Genomic DNA, 17,961 nt, shown 5'->3' with positions numbered 1-17,961 from the left:
CTCTGTGCCTCGGTTTACATATAGCTATGGTTGAGTAGCTATGGCGGATGATGTGCTCCTTTGCTGGCAGTGATAATTGCAACCTAACCAAACTGACATACTTGGAAGGTTTTTAAGGAATTAAAAGAGACTCAAATTCAGTGTAAATATTAAAAAGAAACTGCCTCTAAGCTACATTTTATGTTTCCTGGGCATTAGATTTTGGTTTGGTTTTGGTTTTTTAGCAAGAAAAAACCCGTAAACATTAGTAATATAGTATGAGAAAAGTCTTTTTTTTTAATGTTTAGCTCCAAATATTTTGATTATTTTTACATCCTGGGGAAAAAATATCAGAAACGCAGACTTGGTATGAGACAGTTGAAGACTTTTTTTAATTTAATTTTTTTAAAAAACAAATACAGGATTTGCTTTACTGTTCCCGTGAAATGGGACACACATCATAGGCTTTTTAAAAATTTTTTGGAACTTTCTTCTTTTTTTTAAGCATACAGTAACCAAGAGGCTTTTTTTCTTTTTTTTCTTTTTAATGAAATCGGTGCGGTCCTGTGAAACACGTATGCTCCTGAGAGGGCACAGTTGATGTTTTTGAAACTCTAATTCACTCTCTTCTTGAGACCGGTCTGGAAGGAATGAACAACTCGGTTGGCCTGTGAACATATCAGCAGTGCTACTGTTAATTTCAGCTGGGGTTTTGCTTGGAGGTGTAAAAGGAGTTGGGTGTCCAAATTCTACCAGAGAATCGAGGGCCGAAATTGTCAGAAGCGACTTGTGATTGTTTGGATGCTGCAATTACTGGGTGTCCAAGCTGGGACATTTTAAAGGAGACCCAGTTTTCAGAAGGCAGGGGCTCAGCACTATCTTTAAATCAGACCCCTTTCCAGTGTCAAGGTGAGTGACTTTTGAAAATATTGGCCCGGATGCCTAACTCCTTTGGAAATCGCAGCCTTAGTTCTGATCCAGAACTCACTGGCAGTCAATAAAGACTGCAGTGGGCTTCAGATCAGGCCCTTACAGTATTGTTTAGGAAGAAAGAAATTCACCGTGATTCGGTTGAATCAGCCCTGCCCACCCCCACCCCTCGTCCCCCCACTTTTTTTAAGTCGTAGTTTGTAAAATACAGAGCGAATGAAATAAGCGAGAGGTTCTCAAATCATTTTATTCCTGAGAACATGCAGGTACTGCAAGCTTGAAATTTACATGTTCAAACTACCTCAAACCTTACAATTAGATTTGAATGATAGATGGGAGAGGATGGGCGTATCCACCCTGCAGCTTTGCCTAGGCTCAGAAATAAGCCCCGAACAGAACCTTTCCTGAAAGCTCAGAGAAGGGTCTCCCTCCAACCTCCGCAGCGGTAGGTTTCCTGGAGGGAGAAGCGTGGTTGGGCAGTTTACTACCCCTCCCAGTCAGTGTGGGATCTTCTTGCTGGTGAAGTAGGAGACCAGATGATGCCTCCTCCTTTTCCACTACAGGCGTCTCGTTTGTAGGAATCTGACTAGGAAGCCTGCTTTGGTGCAATGGGAGCCTCTCTGGAGGGCGATGATTATCCCATCACCGTAAAATCTAAGAGACCAGTCAACATACATCAGATCCCGCCAAACTCATGGGGATTTTGCCCCCGGGCACTCTCAAGAACCTCTGAAATCCAGTGCTGTGGCGGGTAAGACACACCCAGCGGCTGATCCTTTGGCTCCTGCTGCATCAGAGGTAGGGCTAAGGCTCTCCTCTGAAGGAGGGAGAAGGTGCCACCCCTCTACTCCCTAGAAGAGACCTGGTAGTAGAAGGTGGAGTAGCCTGCTGAGTCAAAACGACAGCAGGTTTGAGGGAGCCAGGGCCTGGGGAGGGTAGGACATACGAGCCGTGGTGCCATTCAGGCCCCTGAGGTTCAGATAGACATCCAGCCAGAAGGGTGATAATCAGAACCCTTTAAAAGTCGGCCCATCCCTAATTTAAATATGCATTTGAACCCTGCTGCTTTATTGTACATTACAGAATTTTTAAAATTTTTGTTCAAGATTAATACCTCTCGGACATGCGGTCTGTTTGTGACATGGCAGGAGCGTCGGTGGGCAAAGCTGGGCCGTTTTTTAAACTGGCCTGTGGGAGGGGAGAAAAAGCCCGGTCGCCTTCTCACCACAGAGGTGAGTGTCCCCATTCCCAAAGGCAGCGGGGAAGGTGTAAACTGTGCAGTGTACCAGTTAAAGGAGCGGTGATCTTCAACAGTGAATGATTGAAGGGATGGTGTCAGGTGAACACAGGCCCACACTGTTGGTTTTATGACCCAAAAAGCAATATTTGGCCAAACTAGAACTGTTTCCATGGATACTTTTTTAAATTATAGATTCCTGTGGAAATTTGTATTTCCCCACCTGCAAACAGCAGCAAGTGTGCTGATTGGGAAGGAACTGAAAATTAAATTAATTCTAAACAGCAGCCAAACAGACCACAGTGCAAAAAGTAAATCATTAATGGAACACAAATTAGATTCTTAGCTAAAATCGCTTTAGCTTTAACATCCTGGGAAATTAACAGAACTGCATGGCCTATAAATTGGGGCAGAGTGGGTCTTTCCAAAATTATTTAGTGTGTGTTAAAAGAGTTAAGGAAATTATGCTTTTTAATGATGCATCGAATTCATCCCAAGATAAACTCCACTGGCTTTAAAGATGAATTTCTCCCCAATTTAAAAATAAATAAATAAGTAAATAAATAAATCTGACACTGTCCCTTTAATCAGATCTGTTCCAGTGAACTACAAAACCTACAGATCTGCAGTTTCACTCCACACTGATTAATCCCACTCCTCCCCTCTGTGAAGCCCCCAGGCCATGGAGTACGTTAGCTTCCTGCATGTCAAACAAGGGGACGTGCCCTTATATAACCAATTCATTTTTGTTTATCTACCTCTTAGTGACAATAGAATAAAATAGGTAGTGGCAACTCCACATGCGGTAGTGTAGAGGAAAAAATGACTCTCTTTTTCCAAAGAAAAAATGTTTTAAAAAAAAAAAAATAGAATGTATGGGCTTTCTTTTCACTTTAATGTGTTCATTCGTTGTAAAAGTTCCAAACCTCAGCAGTGCTAAATTGTTCAGTTGTGACTAATTTTTTTAAAATGCTCAATATTCCATTACTTTTTTTTTTCTTTTTAACTTTGATATTTACTTCTGTCAGCAGTACAACTTTTCTCCGCTCCTCTGTCTCAGCGGACGCTTTGTTCGTGTGATGACTGGTTATTTTCGCATAGACTGGCATTCAATTGCCATTCGGACCACATTGCTTTAGCGGCACCCAGATGGTATGCCTTTAAAGTATTTTTAGGTGGTGTACAATCTAGATGATTCATTTTTACCAGTACTCAGCGTGGGTTAACGATAAAGCAATCAGGGCTGGATTATAAAAGTAACAACCAAACAGGAATGGATTGTGCGACTAAAGTGACTTCTTACATGATCGTCTGAAGCTTAGGACAGTTCGATACACAGATGTGCATATAGAGAGGTAAAACTAATGCATATTGCAGTTATCCTGGTTTTGAAATCCCCAGTCAGCTGCCATGTTGTTCTGTACTCCCTCATGCTTGATACTGGGGGACATGGGGAATAGCTTGCCCACCTGATTGATTGTTCCACACACTTTTTTGAATAAAAGTGCTGCTTTCCCCCGGCCCCCGAGTCACTGATCCAATGCAATTTCAGACTATTCATCGAAAAGTTGTACTTGACTGTAATGATATTTTTCCTCCCTTCGGTTGACTGTTTATTTTCTCTCTACTCCCCTTTCCCCTTCTGCTCCATGTTCTTTACCTGGTACTTTTGTGAGGCAGGTTAGTTGGCTCAGATCTGGAGTTGTGATTGTGGATGGACGTGGTCTCCATTTTAATTGCAGCTAGGTTTTCCCAGAAACCGGTTTACTCCACTGTTTCATTTTTAAAAATAAAGCAAAAATTATACTGCACCTGTGTGTGTTTATCTCCATTCTTAGGAGAAACAAAGAGGTCAGCGATGCGGAGGTGTGGATGGGTGGGTGCTGATATAACTCAAGGCACGGACTTAGCAGACCTGCATGCCTCACACTATCACAGATGCCTCACTGGACTCTCCACAGTGTTACAGCTTTGTTACTGAATACAGTATACTCCTGATTATCTGAACAGCATGGGGAACCCAGATTTGATTTGGCCCATCAGGAATTGGGATAATTGAGAGGGCAGGTGTCATTCAGCAGCCTTCCACATGGCAGCCTCCTTGCAGTCCAGGCCAGGCATCTCTGCTCTTCCCTGCTCACTCGCTCCCATGACAGTGGGGCTGCAGTGGGTTCCCACCACTGCCGCAGGGCCAGGGCCACCTGATCCCCGCAGGCACAAGATGCAGGGCAGAGCAGAACCCCCCGGCCAGTACTCTGCCGCTCCAGGACTGCAGCCTTCCCTGGACCATGCACCTGCAGGGATTGGCTACACTCACTCAGTGACAGCAGGACTGCAGAGGCTCCCTGCACTGTGGCAAGAGCCATTCAGCAGCAATGTGGCCTCCCTCACGGCTGGGAGCACAGCTGCATCCTCCTCTGAGCCCTGGCCAGGGGTCTCTTCTCTATTATCCGCACCTCTGCAATTTCCTTGTCCCCCCGCATGAGATACATGAGAGATGAGGAAGGGATTTAGATAATGCAGAGGTTCAGATGATAAGGTTTGGGGAGCAAACACTCTCAGAACAAAAGTTTAGCAGAGACTTTCCTAGGCAGTACCTAGCACCCTAAAGGGCCAGTCAGACTGGGATTTCCAGGTGCTACTGCAGTACAAAGAGAGAAGTGGCTAGTGAGTTTGAGGGCCTGCTGTGGAAGGCATCTTCAAGGGGCCTTGTTTTCAGAAAGTGCTGAGCACCCACTCTCTAAAAAGTAGGCCCTTTAGAAATGGAGTCTTCACTGGGTCACCCAAAGTCATTAGTCACTTTTCAAAACATTGCTGTTACTTTGCCTTCCAACAACATTAGTGTTGGCAAAAATTCAGACAGACACTCATGGTCATCGAAGTTCTCCCGCAGTAACGCTGCCTTTCTCCCACCCAGTCTTCTCCACCTAGATTGTAAGCTCCATAGGCAGAGATGGTCTCACACCACGCATATGTACAGAGTCTAGCAAAATGAGGCCCTAAATCTGTGATCTCGGTTGGAGCGTTCAGTTACTCCAGTAATAAAGTGAATCCGAGGGACTGACCGTGGCAGCCATTCAAGTTTAAAAACTGGAGCAAGTAGGTACAGGACTCCTCCCTAACCATATTAATTTAGTGCTGGGGCCATGACGTGTGGTCTGCTTGTGGCATTTACTTCTTGTCTCAGATTAGTACCCAGGTCCCACCATTGTGGTAATGGTGGGGTTTTTTGATGCTGTGGTTAGCTGCCCGCTAGGAACTGAACTCCACCATGTCACATAGGCCACGAGCTAGCAGATGAAAAGAACTCAGATCACATGAATGTGGACTGCATTCAGGCAGGACAATTAGGAGAGTTTGCATTTTCCTCCTCTTAAGTGAAAGCTTCTTAACTAAACCAGATTTCCAACATCCCCACTCCGGTCCTTAAGTAAGGAGTAACAGTAAGTTCTCGACAGATATTGCATAGGCAACATACTAACTCCATTTAGGATAAACCAAGCACTTCAGTCTATACATGAAAGTCATTGTGCTTCTGGCACTCAACTTGAGAACACTCATTCCAGTTACTCCTCCAAGAAGAAGTCAGACAGTCTGTGCATCCCTGATAATCCATTCAATTGCAGGGAGGATGTGGAGTGCTACCAGATCAAATCAGTAGGAATTCTACCCTGCCCTGCCCCCCTTCACTCTGCACTGGCTGGAAAGAACACAGTGCAGGGCCATGATGAATCTGGCTCATTATTAGCCAAGCTGCCTCACTCTTTGATCAGGGAAACTTTGCAATGAAGAAAACACCATTGCAAGGCCTGGAGCAGGATCCGAGTGCAGATAACACACACGACTGCATTGTCCATTTCAAGTTTGGGCTAAGAGATTCCAGAATCCCAAATTCAGCCCATTAAAAAGTTTTTATAGAAAGGTAGGTGCAAAAGGAAGGCATCCAGTGTGGCATAAATAAGGCAATTAGGCTGACGCCCAAAGCGTACTCCTGCTGTGGCCATCAGGGAGGTTACCGTAGGAATTGCACACGGCAGGGTAAAAGGGTTATCCTGTTGAGTAGCATTTCAGTCGGTTTTTGAAGTAGTGCAAAGATAGTTTAAATTGCACCTGTGCTTTGGTGTTGGTCCGGAACAGTTTATATTGGTCTTCTACCTTAGTCAGGTTGGGATCAGATGCGGGATTATGTTCTTGGTGACCGATAGAAACATCGCTGCAGGAACCGACAAGCAAGATGCCCAGTCCATCCATGAAAAATTCTGGGGAGGAGAAAAAAATATTTAAAAGCGAAGTTAAGCGACCCTGCATTTCCCCAAGAACGGCTGTGAAATTATTTCACAAGGCTCTGTATGGTCCACTCAGGACTGAATCACTTCTCCACGTAAAGGAATTGAACCACGGGTCCTCTGGGTCTAAAACCAAGCTGCTATGGCTTGCCCTAGAGAACCAGGTCCAGTCACTTGTGGAGACTAGCAGAGTCAAAGCTCTGTGGGTACGTTTACACTGCAGTCAAGGTGGGACAGCAGCATGGAAAGCCAGACCTGTTCTAGCACAGTTAGAAATAGCAGCGTTAGACGCAGCAACCCAGGCTGCCCCCTGGGTATGTCCTCATGATGGTAGCCAGGTCTGAAGCCTGTACCACCACCTATGCCTGTACGCAGCTATTTTGAGCCCTGCTGGCGTGGAGTTTCCCCGTTTTAACTGCAAACGTTTCATAGTAGTCTAAGACATGAATCATGGCGTGGTGGGGAAGGGTCAGTCCTTTGGAGGGTCGCTGCTGCCCTCGCTAGGATCCCCTTAGTTTGCCCCTGGTCAGGGCGGTTCTTTGAGTCGGACATGTGCCTGTCTCTAAGCTGTGCTCAGGGAGACAGCCTGAAGCAGGGGAGCTGCCCCTTTCCTGTCCCAGGCCTTTCTGCCTCCTCCTTTGTTCTCCTTCCTTTATAGTAGGCCTAGTTTCCTCAACTGGGCACAGCTGTGATTGCCTGCCTCCATGATTGGCAGCTCTGGCAGTTGCCTGAGTGTGTGGCTGGGCACTTGCCTGCTGACAGGAGAGGCTCCCCTCCCTGTCCTGCCTACGCTCAGTGTGGGGTTTGTAGACCCCATTACAGGGACGAATCAGGGAAGTGTTGAGTTTGCCGCAAATCCCATAATGCTACTCACTTCCAGCTAGCATCCCACAAGGTGCAGCAAGAAAAGTCCCACAATGCATAGAGCGCAGAAGCAAAGCAAAGCACTGCACCCTAAGATACCTGTACGGAATGTTGTGCGCTTACTCTACAAGACGTCCCTGCTGTGTAAACGTGCAGATCCATGCTGAAGCAGAAAACCACTTACGGTGTATATGCAATTACTGGAGACTGTCTAATACGCACAGATTCATGTGCAACAAGTCAGTGTGAATTAATACACCCAAGCGCATAAACCCTAAAGCAAAGATGCAAAACCACAAGCTCTAAGCCGAGTTGCCCCTGCAGATTCGACTGGTCACTACAGCAGCCATATTAGTTTTCTAACCACCATTTTTCCATTTGCTTTTCAGTAAGGTTAGTTGGCTGAAAGAGAAGTAGCAGGCGTTGTCTATCTTACCCTTCTAACAGAACCAGTAGGGATTTGTTTATACATTTCCTGGTCTAAATAAAAAACTAGAGCACTTCTCTGCATTTAACTCTGAATAAAGTGGCTGCTGCACCTTGCATCCAGGGAAAGTACTCAGAAATGTATAGGTGCAATTGACAAACAGGCATTTTCTCTAGACACCACAGCCAGCTGTTTTATATGCTGTCAAGCCAGGACCCCACTGAAGAGTCTTCCTTGGCATTCCATGTAGCAGAGTCTACATACAGTGCAGGCGTCGGGATACTCTAGTGGCCAGAGCAGCAAGCTGGGAGTCAGGAGACCTGAGGTAAAATACTGGCCCCACTGAACTCAATGGCAAAATGCCTCTTGATTTCAAGGCAGCCAGGATTTTACCCCTGGCTTCAGTTCCTAGCTCTGCCGCTTACCTGCTTGGTGACCGTGGGCAACTTACTTCACCTCTCTGGCCTTCCAGCTCCCCTTCTGCCTCTCATCTAGTTTAGACTGCAAGTTCTTCAAAGCAGGGATTTCTCTTACTACATACTTATACAGCTCCTAGAGCAATGGGTCTCCAGTCTTTGTTGGCACACAATAGTAACACACATACAATCATGCATTACACAATGTTCATTGTTAAAAGCATGGGTTATTAAACATCATTTAGCCTATTTTAAGTTTAATGATTAAATGTTTTAAGAAAACCAAGAGGAGCTGCTAATGCTTTATTTCAAACATCCATTTAGTTCAGCTGTGAAACAGGGTGTCCTAAGGAGACCTGGCCCTTTAAGGGGACTACCTAGGGGATGGGCTTTGAGGCAGATGAAATTAAGTCTGCTGGGTCCAGTTAAGGAAGAAAGGACAGAGGAAGGGGTTCACCCCACCCCACAGCCAGACAGACAGACAGACAGACAGGCCTGGCTAGACCAACTCCACTAGGGGCAAAGGGCAGAAGCCTTAAGGGGTGCCAAGCCGCAGTATCTGAGCCCAGCAAGAGGCTGAAGCAGCTGTGGAGAGGGAGAAGGGCTTGTTTTTATTTTGACATTTTACCTGTGATGATTTAATAAAATCAGACCCAACATCGGGTGGTGGGTGACCACAGGAGTCTGGGTGCAGTTTGAGAACCAAAAGGAGAATCTAAGGCACCAGGAACATCTAGTACTGGCCTGGGTAGATCAGGCTTTATAAGCCTAAATGGCAGTGGGTTGGATCACTTTATGCAGAGTGCACCAGATCCTCAGGTGCTGTAATTCATCACTGGTTTCAGTGTAGACGGGTGTGGCTCCATCACCCGGGCCAGTCATAGGGGCGGTACTCTCAACAGTATTTGATCCATATATTGTTGCAAAGCTAATGGGTTAACACACACAGTGAGCCGTGCTATGCGAGGCTTACGGGCCTGATCCTCCATTGCCCCACACCTTGTGTCACAACTTACACCTGTGTAAACAGAGTGCAGATAATGGCCAGATCAGCATGACAGCATTTTACTTTGTACTGGTGCAAGTGACGGTCATGATGCAAGGAGGCAAAGGACAATTATCTTCATCCAGCAATAGAATCATAGAATCTCAGGGTTGGAAAGGACCTCAGGAGGTCATCTAGTCCAACCCCCTGCTCAAAGCAGGACCAATTCCCAATTTTTGCCCCAGATCCCTAAATGGCCCCCTCAAGGATTGAACTCACAACCTTGGGTTTAGCAGGCCAATGCTCAAACCACTGAGCTATCCCTCCCCCACAGCAATTCTGCTTTCTTGCCACTAGAGGTCTTTGCCTTTGTAGTGGTGGTATCTCAGCCCCCAGCAGCTACCTTGTGTAAAGTTACTCTGGAGAAATGATTTTCTCCAACCCCAAAAGAATCTGAGGGCTTTGTTTTTTTCAGAAATGAGACCAACTGCCCTATAGCCTTGCACAGTGAGAAGTCATTTGTACCCATGCACAAGTCTGGTGGGAGTTTTTTAAAACACACTAGAAAAAGTAAAGGAGTACTTGTGGCACCTTAGAGACTAACCAATTTATTTGAGCATGAGCTTTCGTGAGCTACAGCTCACTTCATCGGATGCATGCCGTGGAAACTGCAGCAGACTTTATTTATGCACAGAGAATATGAAAAAAATACCTCCTCCCACCCCACTGTCCTGCTGGTAATAGCTTATCTAAAGTGATCATCAGGTGGGCCATTTCCAGCACAAATCCAGGTTTTCTCACCCTCCACCCCCCCACACAAATTCACTCTCCTGCTGGTGATAGCCCATCCAAAGTGACAACTCTTTACACAATGTGCATGATAATAAAGTTGGGCCATTTCCTGCACAAATCCAGGTTCTCTCACCCCCTCACCCCCCTCCCAAAAACCACACACACAAACTCACTCTCCTGCTGGTAATAGCTCATCCAAAGTGACCATTCTCCCTACAATGTGCATAATTAAGGTGGGCCATTTCCAGCACAAATCCAGGTTCTCTCACATCCCCCCCCCCCCCCACACACACAAACTCACTCTCCTGCTGGTAATAGCTCATCCAAACTGACCACTCTACTAGAAAAAGTAGAAACCTGCTAGGATCATTTGGGATCTGTCACTTAATTCCCCACCCTGTAGGAGCCTGGGACATTAGTGCTCCTCAACCCCTCCTGTTCTCTGCCTGTGACATAACAGGTTAGTCTCTTGAGGGCTGTAATACTTGGTCAAATTCTGATTTGGCTTACTGTGCAGGTGGTGTTGGTGACCTGTGATATACAGGAGGTCAGAACAGTTTATGGGGTACTCCATTCTAGCCTTAAATTTTATGAAACCTTTTCATCTGAAAAGCTTCAACAAAAAGTGACTTTGAATGATGCATTTCTTTTAATGTATCAGGTTTTTTAAAGTCAGGTTTTGTTATTGTTGGAAATTTTCTGGGTTGAGATAAAGTAGAGATGAAAAATTTGGGGGGGGTGGGGGGATTTCCCGCCTCTCTCCCCACTTCTTCTACAGCAGGAAAAAATATTTAGATAACTATCCCATGAAAAAAAAAATTCAAGCCAAACCAAAACTGCTTAGTTTTCTCTGGAAAAATCTTGTCAGAAGTGGCATCTGTTCAGTTTTTAGACCATGCACAGATATAAAGCACTAAAGCACAAAGCAAACGAGACTTGGCCCCCAAAACAGATGGGCCTATTGCAATCTCTCTCTGTTTGGCCAACCTGACTGCCACCTTGCCATCCCTCTAGTCTACCCAAAGTGTAACCTCCAAATCCATCTTCTTCTCCCATTCCTCTGACCCCTCTCCTTGCACTGCAGCTCTTTCTGTGTCCCATTCAAACTCCTTGACTTCATCCAAAAGCCTCTACATAGGCCTGCCCTGGCTTTATCTTCTCACCTCCTTTTCGTTTCCTTCTCCTTTGCCTGAGCTAACCTTCTGAGCCCTACCTACCATGCAGATGCACTTTAATCCCTAAACACAGGGCTTTCTACATTCTTCATAATTAAAATCGAATCATGTCTTTGCAGAGCATTAAGCAGAGAGCAGAACTCTCCGTGGATTCGTGGTTACAGGTAGCCCTAGGTCTAATCTAACTTGCTAAAACACTTTAGGGTAGGATTTTCAAAGGAATTTAAGGGAGTTGGGCATCTAACCCAACCAGGGGTGGGATTTTAAGTCAGGAGATCTAAAAGCTCTTTACAAAAGTTAAGCATTATCACCTCTGTTTCATAGAAGCCCCTCCCCTCCCAAGACTCAGAGACAGGATGGGACTTGCCCTCTACACTGCAGCTGGGAGGTGCAATTCCCTGCTCAGGGAGATTCACACACAGTAGCGCCGATCAAGCTCACACACTGAAAACAGCGTGGCCAAGGCCAGCCGCCCAAGTACAATCTGTTGGAGATCCTAGGTATGGACTCGGGAGGCCAGCCCAAGTTACAGGAGTGCTAGCTTGGTCAGAGCTACCCCAGGTACGTCTACCCGAGCTAGGAATGATACCTTCCAGCCACAGTGAGGATACCCCCACAGAGCCTACCAGAGAGCTGGGAATAGAACCCAGGCGTCCTAGTCCATGTTCTAACCCTGGGAGAGGCCCCTCAGCAGCATTAGTGAAAGCAGAGAGCTGGAAGCCCCAAGACTGAAACAAAGGAAGGAAAAAGACAAACATGATAGCGTGAGAGAAAGCTTCTGTGGGGCAAGCCACAAGCGGCAGACACCGAGAGCCAGGCCTGCCGACAGCAATGCCGGGCCCCAGGGTAGAACAGTCAGTGGGCCCCCACAAACGCACAAGCCACGCCAGCGTGGAGGTGGTCCGCCTGACATTTGGGCAGTGCTGCGCCTGTGCTGGCTGGTACCCAGTGAGCTGCTGACTGCGCTGCTGGGTGCGCTCTTTCGGCATGGCCAGGGCTTCCACATGCCCGCCGGTGGAGTTGCCAACTGTCCAATTGCACAACCCCAAAGACCCTTGCCCAGCCCCTGCCCCTTCCCTGAGGCCACGCCCATGTCCTGCCCCTTCTCCATCCCCCCTCCCTCTGTCGCTCGCTCTCCGCCATGCTCACTCACTTTCACCAGGCTGGGGTTTGGGTGCGGGGTGCAGGCTATGGGAGGGGGTTTGGGTGTGGGGCGTGGGCTCTAATCTCCTGGGCCCCTGGGCAATTGACCCTTTGTCCCCCCGTCGGCAGCCCTGCCCAAAGCTTGCTTGCCTGCACTCGGAGAAAGAGAGCGTGTGGCTTACCTGAGTGAGCTACTCTTTGCAGAAGAGGGTCATAGCCGACGTGTCTGCTTTTGTCTGTATGGGCCAGGAAGAAGTTGACCACACCACTGGTGACCACGCAGTTGGGGAACCCTTCCAACTTGTGGAAGGAGCCGTATCTCAAATGCAGACAGCCGCTGTCGTCACCCTGATCATAGAGCAGCTGAAAACTGTAGGTGTTCCCATTCACGCTGCCTCCAACCTGGAGAGCAGGACCATCACCCACGTTATTCAGTTATCGCTTTCATCTCCTGGCAGACTCAAAGCCTGGGCTAACATCCGCTGACATCAACAGAAGCCCTTCCATTGACTGGCCCAACCCCCTGAACATTGTTACTGTTCTGCACAGTGGGAATCTCAACATGAACAAGCCCCAGTTTACAATAGCTTCTAGGTTCTTGTGAGCTGCTGCTTGGAGCTCATTCCCTATGACATCACGTTCTTCTTGTTCCTCATACCACTGTCTGTGTTTATCAGCTCAGAAACTGGAGTGTTGTTTCCACTAGCGTGGTGTAGGTGCTGGTGAAAGCTGCTGGATTGGGATCACTAGAGAGACCAAAGTTCTGGGCCAAGATCAGACACGGCATTTGCAGAAGCAGGACAATCCTTCCTCCCACCTAACCTAGAGACATACTATGGAATCACGTCTCCACGGTACATTCTTTCATTGGCCCTACTGACAACACGGCCAATCTAATAAGCAGCCAAAACTGCACTGAGATCTATTCATTTCACAGGGGGCACCAAACAGCTCTCATCGGAAACTTGTTACCCTTCACTAAGGATTTGGGTTGGATTTGAAAACATGACCAGAAGTTATAGGCAATCAGTTCCATAAATCCTCAGAACCATCCACTCTCTGAGGTCAGCTGTCACAGTCCAAGGTGTGGAAATATTTCCCAGTAACTCTAAAAAAGACTCTGAATCAAGAAAATACTTAATGGGATCAAAAACAGCTCCAACTGGCTTCAAAATGTTCTTACTGACCTAGGGTAAGTATTCTTTCTGGAGTTACGATCCAAGCTGAATGGGTGGTGAGGGAAGATTGTGATCCAGATTGGAGCTGTTTTTCCAAAATTGGCCAAGGAGAGTCCTGCTCTTGGCAAAAACTGATGTCACTTTTCAAGAAGAAGACATCTAGTGTTTGAACAAAACCAAGAATCCCCTTGCAGAAGCAGTAAACTAAAGTGATCGGGAACCAGTTGCATCAGGCTTATTGTTTGCCAATACTGTGCCCTATCTGTTCACTTTTCTGCCTGCTGTGAGGTTGTATTGAACCAAAACACAGAAAGGAGACAGATACCCAGAACTAAGTAGTAAATATCCAGGGTCAAATGGTAATGCACCAATTTAAGATGGGCACATTTCTGAGAACATGAAACCAATCTGATGCATGAAGAAAGCCAAGTAACATAGATGAGAAACACACACCACCCTCAAAGAACATTTTGCCAGATAGCATTAACCTCTGGTGTGGTCACAGTCAGTCAATCTAAAAATCCATACAAGATTTTCCCCATCATTTGAAAGCAAGTTTCCCACCCTTACCTTGAATTGTATTTTAACACAATAATAAAGATTTATGGCATAATCTGATGAGCAGAAGACTAAGACAGGTCTGCAGGGGAAGCAACATTCCTTTTCTCTCCTGACTAATGGCCAGATTTTCAAAGGCTCAGCACCCATTGTGACACTTGAGCACTTTCAAAAAGCCCGGAACATTTTCCAAGGGTACAATTTATTTGCATTTCTTACCATATCTAAGTTTGTTCTCTCCAGCACATCCAATAGTTTCTCAATTTTGGTGTTTTCGGTGAATAAGAAGTCATCGTCAACCCAGAGATAGTACTTGGTTGTGACCTGAGATATTGCAAGATTCCTTCCAGCAAACCAACCCTGGTAAACAGAATCCCCAAGACACAGAAGGGTAGGGTCAGAACAGCTTTATAAGAAGAAAAATTATATATATGCAAATACACACACACACAAAGCTGCTTAGCTTTGTGCAAATCCTTTTTATCCAGAAACTATTCTGAAAAGGAGGGTCATCTGAACTACTGAATGAGAATGAAATAGAACACCTTTGCAACAAGGAGTGACCTTATAGTAAGACAATCACTTGCCCATGTGATAGAGAAACCAGTATATAAGGATAGTTAAGCACTGGAAGTATTTACCTAAGGAGGTTGTGGAATCCCCATCTTTGAAGGTTTTTAAGAACAGCTTAGACAACCCCCTGGAAGGCATGGTCTAGGTACATCTGATATCGCCTCAGTGCCTGGGGTGGACGAGATGACCGCTTGAGGTCCCTTCCAACCCTACATTTTTACAATTGTAGGCTTTTAATTCATTAGATCAGGTGATTTTTCTACATTAAACATTCATCTTTGATCTTTCGTAGAGCATTACAGGCCAGTGCGCCAGTGTAACTATTTTTACAAAGCTTGAATAGTTACACAATAAGATGCTCCATTCACAAAATGTGCTGGACACCCACCATTCCCATTTAGGTCAGTGAATGCTCAAAATGAGGCCAAAAATTCTGTATAGTCAACAACGTGTTGACTAAGTCCATGAAGATTAATAGGTTGGTAAACCACTAGGAACTGGATTTAGACCACTAACTCATCTCATATACCACTACGGTAGCTTAAGTTAAATTGCTGTGGTACCAGTGGTAAAGCCCATAGACTGACATGGAGAATTCAGTCCCCTCTGTCCCAGCTATCCTAGCTAAGCAACCTTGGCGCGAGGTCATGGAACAATAACGGGATATAAATTTGAACTGGTGGCCTACAGGTGAAAGATTCTATACAACACAAACAATCCTCTGAGCCATTCCACTTCGTTTCTTTGGGCAGGTGGAACTGGGTACATGAGTCTTAAGAGTCCTTAGAAAAAATGTGTGGTCCAGTGGATGGGGCACGGGGCTGAGAGTGGTCCTCAGGAAACATGGGTTCTATTCCTGGGTCTGCTGGGTCACCTTCCCTTCTCTGTGCTTCCATTTCCCCTCCCACCTTTTGTCTGGCTCATCTACTTAGACTGTGAGCTCTATTTGGGGCACGGACTGTCTCTTACTATGTGTTCGTAGAGCTCCCAGCACAACAGGGCCCTGGTCTCAGCTGGGGGCTGTATGTACTACCATAATCCAAATGCTAATAAAAGAGATGGTATTTTCAACAGTGCCCAAGCGTTTTAGGAGCACAAATCCTAAAGTAAGTCAATGGGATTTATGTTCCTAAAACACTTGGGCACTCTTGAAAATATCATCTTTTATTAGCGTTTGGATTATGGTAGTACATACGGGCCCCAACTGAGTGAAAGTCAATGGGATTTGTGCTCCTAAATCACTTAGGAGCTTTTGAAAAATCCCATCCAATAAGGTGTGTTATTTAGGATGTGGCCTCTCACCAGTGAGCAAGGCTGTGTCTCACAGAAGGATGGAGGGCCTTGCCTGAGACCTGTCTACATGGCCAGTCCTGTGCAAGTGACAGACCTTTCCAAAAGGCATGATGTAATGCTCAACGTTCTCATCGATGATCTTCTCTGGGACTTTGCTGTCATCGGCGACAATGATTTTTATGTCAGGGTAGTACTGTCGGATGCTCTTGATGAGGAGTCGAAGTTCGTGATAGCGCAAGAAAGTCTTTGTGGTGATAGTCACCAGGGAGCTGATCTTCCGATCTGTAATTGTAAACAGGGAAGTGACAAAGGCTGGTAACATTTTACGGCAGTTCTTTGCTTTTACTCACCATTCCTGAAAGATCTTACCTGCAGGAGGAAGGTGGGCATGTGGTTAGTAGAGCGAACTAGAACACAACAGCTGGGTTCTCTTCCTAGCACAGACTGCCACAGACCATGGGGAAGAGCAACAGCGCTAGGTCAGCAACCGTTGGGACTCTGAACAAGTCATCCTCTTTGTTCCTAAGTTGCCCTATCTGCAAAATGGAGGTAGGGACATGGGGCATCCCACGGATTAGCTAGTGTTTGTGAAGTGCATTGAGATCCTCAAATGGAAGGCACTACACTAAGTGTTGTCGGAGCCAATCCAAGGTTTTCCCGGAATTAGAACATTTAAAGAGGTCTGTTCATTCAGGGCTTTTCAGTGGACATAACTTTGGAAGAACCTAACTGGCCACAAAACATTAACTATGATGCTGATGTGTTTAGCCCTTGTCAATTACACACGTTTTTGAATGGAGAGGCATCAGGAGACCGGAAAGACTTTAAGAAGCCCAGCATCAGGCCTAAAAGAGTAACTAACTTCCACCACAGTAAAGTCTGGAGTAAGGATTTACCATCAGCAATTGCCAGCTTGCTGGAGCCACTCCCTGACACCCCCTTAAAAGGGCAAAAGGGGTTTCCTACAGGGAGGTACTCAGAAACACTTACCTGCTCCAGGATCAAACAACTTTGGAAGGCCGGGCTGTCGGATGATCACAGGAAACTGAGCCACATGATGTCTGCTCTCAAAACTCACTTAGAAAACAAGAAAAGCAAAATAGGAAAGTTGCATCACTCATAAGTCTTCAAGTATTCTGGAGATCTTTGATGACACAGTGGAAACCTCCAAGTAAGAACCTTGATTGGAAATCCATTTGTTCCCTGGCAATGCTTTAGGCTGGAATAGATAAAAGTGGCCCCCCTGATTTTATATAGTGTTAAATGACCTTCCAGCCTCGGTGATGGAAAATGGACAAGTGGGAAGCCTAGAAAGAGTTCTTTGAAAGACCTCTTGTTCAACTGACTCAAAAAACTGGATACATTCTTCTTCCCAAGTACCAGGAATTCTCCTGGCTTGGCAGTCTAGCTTCACCTCATGTGTAGTTAGAAGCCAAAGACTGAAGCCCTGATTCACTAGGAAGCAGGGCATCGAAAGAGGCTTCAGCTTCCTGAGGATCATAACTGACCTCACCAATCTCTGCCAAAACTTTGAAAGACAGCTATGGAAGATGGCAGCATCCTGCATCTATTTCTCAGCTCATGCTGTGTTAAATAATGGGTCTTTCAGAAAGATGCCTTCTTGGAGGTAAAGTTAGTTTAGCAGATGCTTGAAAGTGGCCTAGTAACACTAGAGAAACTGATGGAAAACTGCCAAGGATAGGATGAAGAAATCATCCAGTCGATACTCACTCATATCTACTGCAGTGAGCTGGTAGACCACACTGGTGTATGTGACATGCTCAAGGATGAAATTCAGCAGCTCCACATCTGAGGTCAAGATGATCAGCTCTTTCTCGCCCCGTCCACTCACAACATCGTCAGAGACATCAGCAAGCGTATTGAGGGTTCCCAGAGATGCTCGCAGGATCACCTGCGTTAAGTGCCGTGGGGCACAGAGGTGGAAATCTTAGGTGTCATGGTAAAATCACAAGGCTTCCCCTCTCCTCCCTCTCTGATCTGGGTCGATCACATGGCCGTCACTTTAAGAACAGTCTTATTTAAAGGGAAAGAAGGGAGATCTGACCCCACCACCATCCTCACCCGGTTTCACTAAAAAGAAGACATCCTTGTGGAGGTCAATAAA

The 17,961-nt window shown here is 46.1% G+C and overlaps 1 protein-coding gene across 12 annotated transcripts in view; it reads right to left on the bottom strand.

Moving 5' to 3' along the window:
* Positions 1-1,138: 1,138 nt before the first annotated feature.
* Positions 1,139-17,961, bottom strand: part of LOC140903940 (beta-1,4 N-acetylgalactosaminyltransferase 2) — a 57,986-nt gene continuing 41,163 nt past the window's right edge. For all 12 annotated transcript variants that reach the window (XM_073325940.2, XM_073325949.2, XM_073325951.2 and 9 more), the window contains 6 exons: positions 17,568-17,748; positions 16,827-16,913; positions 15,931-16,118; positions 14,190-14,330; positions 12,417-12,636; positions 1,139-6,405 (listed from right to left, as the gene is read on the bottom strand). In XM_073325940.2, coding sequence (XP_073182041.1) covers positions 6,194-6,405; positions 12,417-12,636; positions 14,190-14,330; positions 15,931-16,118; positions 16,827-16,913; positions 17,568-17,748 — 1,029 coding nt within the window. In that variant the 3' untranslated portion in view covers positions 1,139-6,193. The remainder of the gene's footprint in view (positions 6,406-12,416; positions 12,637-14,189; positions 14,331-15,930; positions 16,119-16,826; positions 16,914-17,567; positions 17,749-17,961) is intronic.

The sequence above is a fragment of the Lepidochelys kempii genome, chromosome 27, assembly GCF_965140285.1.
Source record: "Lepidochelys kempii isolate rLepKem1 chromosome 27, rLepKem1.hap1, whole genome shotgun sequence".
Taxonomy (NCBI): Eukaryota; Metazoa; Chordata; order Testudines; family Cheloniidae; genus Lepidochelys; species Lepidochelys kempii.
Note: the sequence above shows the minus strand (reverse complement) of the source record. Positions and strands in the feature narration are given on the sequence as shown.